The 12,896-nt window shown below is 41.2% G+C and overlaps 1 protein-coding gene across 3 annotated transcripts in view; it reads right to left on the reverse strand.

Moving 5' to 3' along the window:
• LOC309709398 (transcription initiation factor TFIID subunit 4) overlaps positions 1-12,896 on the reverse strand; it is a 105,989-nt gene that overhangs the window by 71,189 nt on the left and 21,904 nt on the right. For 2 of the 3 annotated variants that reach the window (XM_082538005.1, XM_082538007.1), the window contains exons 7-9: positions 8,870-8,945; positions 7,675-7,789; positions 921-1,090 (exon numbers count right to left, since the gene is read on the reverse strand). In XM_082538005.1, coding sequence (XP_082394131.1) covers positions 921-1,090; positions 7,675-7,789; positions 8,870-8,945 — 361 coding nt within the window. Of the gene's footprint in view, positions 1-328; positions 653-920; positions 1,091-7,674; positions 7,790-8,869; positions 8,946-12,896 lie in introns of those variants that run through there. The other variant, XM_082538006.1, reaches the window with a different exon arrangement.

Here is a 12,896-nt window from a genome sequence, read left to right on the forward strand (position 1 = left end):
CAAGAAATGCTCAGTCTGAACCACAGAAGGAGAAAAAAATCAAAACTGTCTGTAGTGATGACACAATAAATACAAAAACAACATGGTCCTTACACAAAAGGCAACAGAGAATCTTTTTATCATGACATGACATGAGGAATTTTCCTACTGCATCAGTAACTATTTTTATCTGCCATTAAGAACACCTAAAAGCTCCAGTTCTGTGAAACAGTATTTGCCCCCTTCCTGATTTCTTATTTATTTTCCCCCATTTTTGTCACACTTACGTGTTTCAGATCATCAAGCAAATTTTAATGTCAGACAAAGATAACTCGACCAAATAGGAAATAAGGTTTTTAAATGATGAGATTCATTTATTAAGGAAAAAAGGTTCATCAAACTTACCTGGCTGTATTGGATAAAAGTAATTGCCCCCTAAGCCTAATAACTAGTTGTGCCATCCTTGGCAGCAAGAACTGAAATGAAGTAATAACTGGCACTGAGTCTTTGACATCATTTTGGAGGAATTCTGGCCCACTTGTCTTTGCAGAGTTGTCTTAAATCAGCCACAATGGAGGGTTTTTGAGCATGAGCAACCTGTTTTAAGCTCATGCCAACCATTGCAATTGCACTAAAGTCCAGGCATTGTCCAGGCTCCTGGCAGTAATCGGGCCTAAGTGTAAATAATGAAATTGTACTCAACTTTCCAGAAAGCATGGTTAATTACAGTTAATTTATGACATAGCTTCCCCCCTCCCAACAAATGAAATCATTATTTAAAAACTGCATTTTGTATTTACTCAGATTAACTTTGTCTAATATTTAAATTTGTTTGAAATAGTCAGGTGTGTGAAATATGCAAAAACAAGAAACCAGGAAGGGGGCAAATACATTTGGCACGTCTTTATATGTCACTTCTGCAATGAGTGGTCAGGATTCACCTGTTTCTTGAATTCGTCGGTGTAGCAGTCCCGGATGAAGAAAGGCCTCGTCTTTACATGAGCGGATCTGCGTTCCCACGAGGTCAGAGTTGGTGGCGAGTATTCTGGCACTTTCCTCATTCAGGTTCACCCCAGCCATAGAAGCCACATCATTGATATCATCATCGTCCCTGAAGGACGAGATGGTAGATGGTAAAAAAAATACGAAAATACAAAAAAAATACGGAAACACGCATTTTATTGTGGTACATTTTTACAACACATTTTTGTCGTGCAACAAGACGAAAATGCATCTGTCCAAGTTTTACTTTAGGTAAAGCCTGTGAAATTTCTACAGCTCTCCAAGGGTCTCTCAGAAAACTTGAGAGGCCCTTGTCACAGTTCTACTGACTCCTACTGGAAGCTGTGTTCAAAATATTTTCTCTTCTTTTTAGCTCCAAAATCACCAGGAAAATTCATTTTGCACTATCCTTAATTGTGTATTCACGCCCTAACATTACATTGTCAACTAGGAGATTTTTCACAGGGATATTTGCCTGGACAAAATTATGCATTAGTTTTGTTACAAGGGGCTATACGTTGCTCATAATGGCACAGAAGTCCCATTCCAGGGTCTATTTGCATCAACACTTTGAGAGTCAGGGAGATGAAGAGCGTTTGGAAGCTGTGTTTTGCTCGGTAAGGATGCTCCTGAGAATTGGCAAAGAGCTGCAATGAATCTGGCTATAGACTAATGTCAACAAACTCTATTTACACAATCATGTGCAACACACAGTGATGTATTTTCTCAGAGCACTGGTCATTTCTCATGGTCATAATGCAGACTTCACTATGTTTACACAGTATTACAGTTTAGCAAAGACAAAGGAGTATAAACATGCAGAATGTGTGCTATGGTCACTGTGTTTCTTTCTCAAAGAGGTTTACATATTCTGTAAAAGGCTGCAAGTTTCTTTGTGAGTTGTCACTGGGAAAAATTCCTTTACAATTATTATACTTGGCAAGTAATGATTATGATCCTGGCCTGAATTAGCAGAGCAGTGACATGTTGTGCTTACAGGACTGGCCTAGAGCGAGGAGCGGATTTTCTGAGTGGCTTTGACGGAGAGAACAAAGAACCACAGAACACACACAGAGTGGCCTCTTGCCACTCACTGGCTAACCTCCGTAGTCATTTACGTTCATGCCACTGTTGTGGTTTGCGACAGAGTTTACGTGTGTGTTGCTGTGCTTTTGCGTACACATGTGTGCAGCACGGGGCACCGAGTTCTTTCAGGCGTCTCGGGGTGTGGGCACACACCGTCAGCCAAGTCCACCCCACCGAGGCCCTCCTGCTCCTTACTGCGGCCGCGGAGAGCCGATATGAAACTTGACACCACGGCAGGAGGTTGACAAAGACGATTAGAGTAGCTCCCTGAACTCTACACACCTCAACCTTCTCTCGTCTTTTCCTCCTCTCCTCCAGCTCTCTAATTAAGCCTTCACAGAGAAAATCTACACACCAACGCAAGCGTGGATGCATAGGATTATGATCTGTGTTGCACCTCAGGCTGTGCACCTTTCTTTATCACGTCCTTATGGATAACTTGACCTGGCTTAAAATCACACACACACCTTAGGCCATACTCAACCAGCTAAGTAAAGAAAAACTAAAAACTACACATCAGGCCAATGTCCATGATGGAAAAGTGACTACACAAGATCACTCAAAGCCAAAGCAAAATCTCAGTATCAATGCATCCAAAGAGATCAAAAAAACCAATGCAAAAATCTCTACCTGATGACAATAATGTGATGATAATATGATAATGACAATAATCATAAGTCTTTTCTGTAAACTGAACGTCAGGACATAAAATTATAGGTTTTGCTTTATATAGCCATGTATCCATTGTCTCCTGCTTGTCTAATTAAGGGTCACAAGGGGGCTGGTGCCTGTGCCAGCTGCCCCAGCTGGAGTGAGAGGCAGGGTATACCCTGAACAGGTCACTAGTCTGTTGGGAAGCTAAAATGAGACAGACAGCTATTCACACCTAGAACTGCCAGTTAACCAAATATGTATGTCTTTGGACTGTGAGAAGAAGCTAGAGTACCCAGGGAGAACCCACAAAGCCACAGGGAAAAACACACAAACTCCACACAGAAAGGCCCCAGATGACCTGTGGATTCAAACCCAAGAAACTCTTGGTGTGAGGCAGTAGTAGTGCTAACTACCCACCACCATGCCAAATTTCATTACAGTCGTGTAGTGCACTGAACTCGTGGTTCCAAAAATATTTTACTCATTTTTTTTAATCTGGCTTCTTTTAGGTGAACTAAAAACATTGTGGGAAAAGGTTCAGGTTATGAAAAGCTTTTCTTCTCAGGGTTGAGAATAGATGAATATATTTCTTGCATATGACAAAGATAGAAAGACAGAGAGAGAGACCGAAATCTCATGTTGGCAGAACACATCACATAGTCTTAGACTAGAAAATCTCTGCAAAACTGGCTAGGCTACTTTTACATGAACCGTTATATTACAGCAAACTGTGGGGTGGGCACTGAGCCACTCCAGGTGGGGCATGGAGCACTGGGGGAAAATATCGAATGAAACTAAGCTGAGTTAATGTGATTTACAAAGGGAACGACAGCATTCTAACCTGTATTCACTGAAGGTCAACTTGGATCCATTTTTATTGTTAATGATTGATTACAAATTAGAAGTGTAGGGTGTTGTTTCGGCTTCTGAAGTTGTGCATGTGAGATAAAGTTTGAGAACCACTGAATTAAATCAAGTACATACAATTTCAGTACATAAAAAGGTTTTCAGTGATTCTTTTGGTCAATATTACATGGATTAACAGTTGAGCATTTTATTATTAGTAGTATTATTTCAAATAATTTGACTAAAAATGACAAAGAAAGTTAACTTATTTGGAATAAAAGAAGAATAAAGGAAAAAGATGTATTCACTGTACTAATGGAGTCTCATTATCTGAGTAATAAAAAATAAAATAATACCATAGGGTCAAGATCTCCAATTTATACTGCAGGAAAAAAGTGCTATTTTTAAATCAAGATGGTACAGCTATAGCTGCACTATAGCCCAAGGATTTCTTTACAGGAAATGTATGTGTAGTTTGAATAATTATTTACAATGGATCTGCAGAGTTAACATTTTGTGTATCGGCACACAAAATATCAACCAGTATCCAAAAATTCTGGTAATCCCTTTTTCTTTGATGATCTGTTTTCAGGGCCATTTGAGATCACCAAGGCTGAAATCAAACGAGAATGCTAAAGACAGGTCTGACATTAAAAGGAGAGAGTGAGATATGAAATGCAAAATATTCCCGACTATATCTCTGCACTAATAAAGCAGATGTGCAATTAGCTTCCACGGAAGCTAAAGAGCAGGCTCTCAGTTATTGGTTTGGGTTGGCTCAGGGACTCGGAGCCAGAGGCCACATAAATACATATGCATGTCGTTTCCACATCAAGCTTGTGTTTCAGCGAGGGCATGCCATAGGAGGTTGGAGAATTGCACTTGCTGTTTAGAGGTTGTGTAGGTGTGGGGTGCATTCAGATCTCCTCCGCCCCCCTCCCCCTTCTCCAAGACTACCACACTGATCCACCCCCTTTATCCCTGTGGATAAAGGTCTCTGTGCCCAGGCAGGGGGCCCTGATTGATCCCTGTGACTAACACCCAGGCCATGCATGTTGTTGTGCCCACACTGAGAGACATGCGCCACTGGAGAAGTATTCTCCATAAAACAGCCTTAAGTTCAATGGGCAGCTGACAGGACATGTGTTAATGACCAAAATGAATGATAGCATAGGCTTAAGAGCCTTCCAAAGACCAACAACAGGTCAAGTATTGTTTCATGTTTAATGGGTAAGTGTTATTAATTCATTACAACACTCAGGCTGTTAATATTCCCAAGCACTTAAAATACCTGGCAAGGAAATGGTGTGATATAGGTGACGATCTGATCAATGCTAAGAGTCATAAGTATATTTTGTAGCATTTTAAACGTTCCTGTATCTATGTGGAGTGCTGCCACTTTCTTTGGAGTTTTTGAACATCTTTGTCACCAGCTGGCCAGAGGTGCTAGCTACCTCTGCTCATTCTTCGTCAATTTTTCCCCCAAATCTCAACATAATCGAATCTTGTGGTTGCCGTGCTTACAAGTAGCAACATCAACATTTTTCAGAGATCACTTTTAAGTTCTAATTTACTTTTAAAGTTCTTCTTAGCAAAACGGGCACATCACATAGCAATTTATACAGCAACAAAGGATATAACCGCAAAGCATAATGAAGTCAGTTTGCTGGTACATGATGGAAAAGAGCTGGTGGACTTTTGCGTCCACTGGATCTGAACGAAAACTTTTGATCCTAATTTTGCATGTGTATCTGTGTGTCTTTTCCTATGCAACCATGCCAGTATTCGTTAATGCGCAGGGATGTGTGTCCACCATGAAGCACAGGGTTGGATTTGAGGGGCTGAGGCTGAGCTCGGAGGTTGGCAGAGGGCTGAGGGCCTCGGCTGGCTCGCCAGTGATTACAGCGGATGTCGAGTGTTTACAGAGAGATGAGGAGGGGTAGAGGGGGGGACGCAGAGACAGCTGCTTTCACTCTGTACTGTAAACTACACACACATGCGCACACACTGACACAAGCACTTACACAGAAGGCTGTAGCTACATTGGAAACCCCACAAGCCCTGCAGTGTGTATGTGTGTGTTTGTGCTACAGCTGGCCTGCTGGGACCAGCGGTTCAGAGTGACAGCCATACACACATCAGTCCCAGACTGCAGCTGAACATGGTGCAGGCTGGGTGGGGGAGAGCACGGAGATGCTGACTGACCATTGTTTGTTTTTTTGTTTCTTTATTACAGTCAACAGATACCTTCTACACCCCTCTAATTCTGCTAAGGAAGCAGTTAAGTCAAAATGGCTTTATGTCCAAATTCCCCCTGACTTTAGTTCACTTAGACTTTTTTGTGTGCTGGCCACTTGTCTTAATCCTTTTTTGATTTCTAAGTAATTACTGAAATTATGTCAGTGGCACACATTTTTTAATTAAATCTGATCTACTTGACTATTTTATGCAAATGACCTGCTGTTGGTGTTTAAATATTAGCGTTTTTAAAAGGCTGTAGGAACTCAAAATTAACTTTTTTTTTTAACAACTTGTCTGCATTTTTCAGCATGGTAAACATGAAAAACAGCGACTGTTCACAGACACAAGTCATCGCGTCTGACTGGACGTGGTGTGAAGACAGTGTGGCGTCAGATGGATCACCTTGTAACAATGAGCTCTGTTCCAGCATGTTTATATCCTCAGGTACGAAACGTAACAGCATAAAAAAATAACAGCGATTTCTAACTGAGGTTTCAGTCAACAGCAACCAACCGAGGTCCAGCCGAAACATTAACAAGTTAAGAATTTAACGCACAGGCATTTTTCAGTAAAGTGGAAAATTAGGAGCGACAGTGAGAAATGAAGATAATTCGACAATACGGAGGTCAACTCATCAAACAGTTAAATCTATATCGGAGTCAGAAAAGTCATATGTGACTTCAAGTAACAGTGTGATGGTGAGAAAGGTCAGCGTGTATGCGTCGTTGGAAGAAAACGAAAGAGACAAATAAAGGGATGAAAACAATGATGGTTGACTGCACAATATAGACAATAAAGTGTCTAACGCATAAAATGAAGAGCAGGCAAAATGTCACCTGACCCGGATAAAGAGAAAATAAACTACAAAATATCATTGACATGATTCTTCCGTGACAGTGGTACTGTGTGTTATTGGACTTGTGTTGAAACCAGTGCATTTGTGTGTAGTAGGCCCCTGTGATCACCGCAGGGGGGAAAAAGGTCGCCAGTAACAAGCGAGCCTGACAGCTTAATTACCAACGCAGCTAAAGATTTATTGGTTTATCAATCAGAGCCCAGGGCGCTGCCTTTCCCCTCAGGAGATGGGAGCCATTACCATGAACCCGTTGGCCCATGTGACCCAGACTCTTCTTGCCCTGTCCCAGTCACACAGGGGCAATCCTAAACCTCCGGCACCTGTCAATACATGTGTACAAGCACGCTGGATATGCACACACACATACACACACAAATTCTTAGATTTCTGGAATATACACATATGTTCATGTGCACCCAAGCAGAGACACAAACAAACACAGACAAATAGAGGAATGTATGCAAACATAAAACACATAAAGACTCACACAAAACATGGACCGCAAAGGCCAGCATGTGGGCGATGAACCTTTTATGTTTCGAGACAAAGGCACAGCTGAAGCAGAGACAAGACCAGAGAGAGAGAGAGAGAGAGGAAAGCTGCAGGCTAAATACTGTATGTTTGACTTAACCAAAAGGTATTTTCAGAACCGCATCCAGAAATTCCAACCATATGGGCACAATTATCTTATTTCTAAATTAAGCGGTAGCTCATTTGGAATCCTGTCGATGAGTTGTGACAGTGACACGAGGAAGGCGAACGTGAGGGTGATCTGTTAACTGACAGTGTGCTGCTATGTGGTGGGCATGGGAAGAAAGGACCACCGATCAACCAGTCGGGCAGGCAGGCAGCCAGGTGGCCAGGCAGGCGACTCAGATAAACACTCACAGCCTTAGCTGAGAGTGTAGCCTGTAGTCATGCAGAAGCTTTTTAGTGAAATGCTGCCCCCATGTGTTGGCAGCCACAAATAACATGCTCCACAGTCACTCTCCTGGCGAGAGGAGTTGTACCTGAATGTGCCTCCTCCGGGGTCATTGAGCTTGTTTTTCTGATTCCCGGTGATCTGAACAGGCAGGCCCATGGGACTTTTGCCTGCTTGGATTATGGCTCCCTTTCCCATTGTGCCTGTTAAAGAAAGGGGGGGGAACAAAGAAGAAAACACTAAACAAAAAGGAAAGGTTTAATGTTATCATTGAAGTGTCCCCTTCTATCTGCATCAAATATTTATTCTGTCTAACGACTACCTTCAGCTGTCTCTGTCATCCTCACAGGGGTGAGGGTGAGGGGCTGTCGCTCTCCCCAGGTTGGTGCGGAGAGCGTCACTCTGTCAATATCACTGCACTTCACCGCCTTTCCTTACACTCCTAAACCGCATCCTGCTCCGAGACACGTTTTCCAGAGAGGCACAAGGACTGCCAGAGTGAATTTAAACTTGATTTTAACAGGCATGTTCCTAGCCAAGAGGCACAGGAAAGTATTTTTAGAACTATCCCCGCATTCCAATTTATGGGCATAAAACAACCTACAGATCTTTCACTGCAGGCAATCTTGGGGAAGGGGGCAGATCAAATTTGTATGCACCTCCGATTGTACACACACGCACGCACACACACACTAACACAAACGCACAAGCACAAACAGGTACAAACACATACACTCATTTCACACACCACTTGAGAGCACAGAGCTCTCTTAGGGGAGCGTTACACCCGGTTGGTGTTGGGGCGATATTTGTGGGCTTCTGTGGGAAGAGTGTTTGTGAATCAGTGTGAGTAAGCAGTAGCGCAAATGTTTGAGAAGGCTTTATAACCAGACAGGGAAAAAAAAAAACACAAAAAAAAACACCTGTTCTCTCTATGGTTCCTGCCTGTTTACACATCCTTCAGCCTACCGAGAGAACATTTACGGTTTCACTAATGGCCATCTTAGGCTATATAACCTGTTTTATTGGTTCATCATTTAAACTAAGGCTGAACGTCTTTGAATATTTTTCCTGCAATGGTGTCTTAATCGAAGGATGTAAATATTGCATAACAGAATCAGAGGAAAACCGTGAGTCAAAGTTTCCAAAAATATAAAGAAATGTTTGTTCAATCTTTCATCTTTCTATACTTTAGTCCTCCAAATGCCTGGTATAAGAATGGGGATTGTACATGTAATTGAATTCAATCAAATGTGTCTGTAATAGGCCTGCAGATGTCTTACCTTGCGCTCTGATGGACTGCGTAATCACCACAGGCATCCGGACCTGGCCACCAACAGCGCCTCCTGTCTTGACACCCTGAGGAAGCAAAACTTTATTGTAGCATTTCTCAGAAGGAAACAATTGGAGAGAAGGAAGAGATAAAGAATGGAAATTAAAAAGGATGAAACTGAACACCTACTAAAGCATTGCTCAATTTTTGTGTGATCCCCAAAACCGAAAGTGAAAAATCAAACTTTTTGTCATAGTTGGATAGGAAAAAAACATAATCTGTAGACCTAGACCCACTTGAGTTTTGTATATTGATTTCTTTTCAATTGTAACACAGTGAAAATACCAGCAGTATATACAGAATAAATGCATAATACATACAAGAGTGGTGAATTCTACAGTGGCTATCTCCACACAGTACAGAGAAACTAGAGATCAAATTAAATGCACAAGAAGGATGGATTTCTCCCACTGTATATGACCTACATTTTCTTGCATTTGCAGATAAGACAAAGGCAATAAAAAGTCAAGGCCACGGTGAAAAAGTAGTTGAGAAGAAGAAAAAGTAGTAGAAGAAGAAGGTGCGGGGGGTGGGAGAGTATGCTGGGCTATTAGAGTCACTTCCTTCCTTGGTAGCAGCTACGGGCCGAGCCTCAGGCTCAGCCATCCATTCCTACCAGTTTGCTTCTTGCTGCATATTTTTTAGCCTTGTTTTCCATTCCCTGACACATGCTATATTACTGTTCAAGCTACTGAAAAAAGACAGAGGCCATTTTCCCCAGAGATCCACTGCAGGGGTCTGCGAGTAAGGGGGGGAACGGGAGAAAAATACATTCAGAATGAGCAAAGATAGCTAGCACCTCTGGCCAGCTGGCGACACAGTTAAGAGAGAGGGGAAACCCTCAGGTAAGAAGTTTTAGAATCAGGGGCAGAAGGAATAACACTAAACCTAAACTGCTCATCTTTCATATGATTCATATTTCCTACATTTAACATCTAGAGCGATCTTAAATGTTAGATGTTTTTTAGATTAAAGAATAACATGTTAGTTTTATGTAAAGAGAGAAACAGATTTCAAACAATAATACAGAAAAAATACTATTTATGTCTATTTATTATTCATTAATTATTCATTTTCCTTGCTGTTGATGCCCAATAACTTGACCAGCAAAGTTAGAATATATTATTTCAACCTCTTAGTTCAAACATCCATAGAACATCACATGTACTGACGCTGCACACTGTTGCAATGAAGAATGAGCTGTTATGGTATGTGGTGGTGCGGCCTACTTACACCTCTCGAGTTTTCATCAAGGCCATTCACCTCATATAAAATTTGCCCCAAGGAAGTTTATGGTCTAGTTCCCATATAGCTTTTGGCACAATACAAAAAAAAAAAAATATATATATATATATATATATATATATATATATATATATATATATATATAAAAAATTTAAAAATATCTAATTTTGATTTTCTAAATAATGTCTTTATTAAGTGGTCTATCCTCCATGTGTTTAGAAACGTAGAATACTTCTTTTTTTATCTAATTAAACCCCTGACATTTGAAACACAGCATTGTTTCAAATGTTGTGGGTTCAAAACCAAAAATGATTGTGGCTTATTGGATATCCTGGAGCATTAATTGTAATTAAATAAGAAACCTTAAATAATGTAAGCCCACATCTATATACTCTACTTTACTACAACAAGAAATCTTTCCCATAACACTGTAGTATGAACAGATTTTTTTTAGGCTAATTCAACTAGCGTTCTGGTTTCAGACTGTTGACGTGCCAGCGGCGATCATTTACTAATGTTTTGTGTGATAGCTTATGTTGCGGTTGTGTGTGTGTGTGTGTGTGTGTGTGTGTGTGTGTGTGTGTGTGTGTGTGTGTGGAGGGAGGGAGAGAGAGAGAGAGAGAGAAAGAGAGAGAGAGAGAGAGAAGGGGAGAGCGAGAGACCAGAGGCATGTTCTGGACATAGACTGCGGCCGCCACATTGCTTTAAAATTGACCTGGGGCTGACCTAGTTACCTCGCTTCACCCTTCAACGGTTAACGGGTAGAGGGAGGGAAAGAGGGAGAGAAATGAGAGGGTGATGCGGGGGCAGATACAGTGAAAGGCATGGAGAGAAAGTGTGTGTATGCAAGTGACAGCCCAAGTAAACCAGGAAGGAGTGAGCGAAGAAAAAGGGAGGGAGAAGGAAAGAGAAACAGAGAGAGAGAAATACAAAAGAGACACCCCTCTAGCTTGCCCACTACTCTGCCTGGACCAGACCAATCTGAGTCTGACCTCACTTGACCCATCTGTAGACATCTGGGCTCTGTGGGGTTGCATGATTCTCAATGTACAAGCACATCTGCACACACAGACACAAACACACGTTCAGTATCCACAACGCGGTTATTATAGTTAACTAAAACTATACCACGATCTGAAACTGGGGATAGAAAACTAACAGAAAATAACTAACAAAAATACCAAACCAATTAGAAATATAGAGGAAAGGTCCATGTTATTAGTCTTTGCTAATATTGTCATATTATTCAATACATTAAGTAAAAGAAGGCATTGACTCTGAGCCAGGTTTTTGTTCTGCAATACCTTGTCTGAACTTATTAAATCTGCTCCTGGCACTACCGACTACAGTATTATGATTATAAAGGCTAATATTAATTAAAAAAATTTAAACATTTCAAATATAACTGAAACAATCAAATCAAATCTGGAAACTAAATCAGACAAACGGTAAAAAAAAACAAAGAAAAAGTAAGGCTGTTGCTTCTTGGTACAGTCCCCCTCTGTCATGGTACTGCGTCTTTGACCCTGAAATATGAATTTTGTTGGGACTTTGAATTCTTTTCTACCTTTAGGTGCAAAGCTCGGCCTCTTTTTGTGACACTGACAAACAGACAGGAGGCCAAGCTGGAGGTGGCAGAGTAGAGGATGTTAAGATTTTCAGTAGGAGTCACCAGAACGGACAAGATTAGAAATGAGTATATCAGAGGGACAGCACAGGTTGAGCGTTTGGAGACAAAGTTAGAGGGGCAAGGTTGAGATGGTCTCAACCTTTTCTATAATCTCTTGTGTTTCTCCGAGCCTTCCCCCTTGTCTCCCCTGTGTCAAGTTCAAGTGTGTTAGAGTCTTGTCTCTTTGTCAGTCAGTGACTTCCAGGTTTATTTTGGTAGTCTTTTGTCTTCTTGGTCTTGTTCCTAACTGTCTTAATTGTCTTCAGCTGTTCCTCGTTCCCCACCTGTTCCCTATTCCCCTGATTAGCTCTTAGAGCGTGTCAGTTTGTATAAATAGGCAACAATTTCACATTGCCCTTTTGTTGTAGTGTCTGTGTTTCCTCAGTGTGTGCGCTCAGCCCAGGTTTCGTGGCGTTTCGATGTTTTTGTAGGTTTACTTCCTGTCGTTTTTTGAATCTCCTGCTTCTTTGACTCCTGTACACAAATAATCATGACACTTTTATAATCTGCAACATATGGGTGTGACTAACCATCACAGAGACTGTACTGCATACCAAGAATCATATCACAGATTTGTAGGACAGATGGTGGTGTTAAACTGTTTCCATTAAACTGGGGGAAGGATCTTTAAATAGTCCTTCAGAAAGCTCACAAAGACATATAATACAGTCCTCTGTGTTAGGCATATGTATTCCTAGCTTAATGTAATGCCTCCAAATGACTTCTTTGTGGAATAACTGAACCTTCATGTTTAAAACTACTTTAGTCTGACAACAAAATCCTCCAAATTCACTGACAAATTTTTCAAAATCCTACAAATAAAGAGACAAACCTTATGTCATAGCTTTAAAAGACCTACTATGTGGTGTTGTGTGGGTGTATTGTGCTGCTTTCAGGTGAATTCAGGTGTCACAGCTGACTTCACTCAGCATTCAGCATTCACGTATAAAAAGCCAGTGAGAGCAGCTGGTCAGCCTGGTGATCGAGCTTCATAAGTGTTGGGAGTTGATATCATGCTTGTGAAGAAGTGTGGTATCAATGAATAATCTGTTGTTGCCTTATT

The sequence above is a fragment of the Aulonocara stuartgranti genome, assembly GCF_965226115.1.
Source record: "Aulonocara stuartgranti genome assembly, chromosome: 1".
Lineage (NCBI taxonomy): Eukaryota > Metazoa > Chordata > Actinopteri > Cichliformes > Cichlidae > Aulonocara > Aulonocara stuartgranti.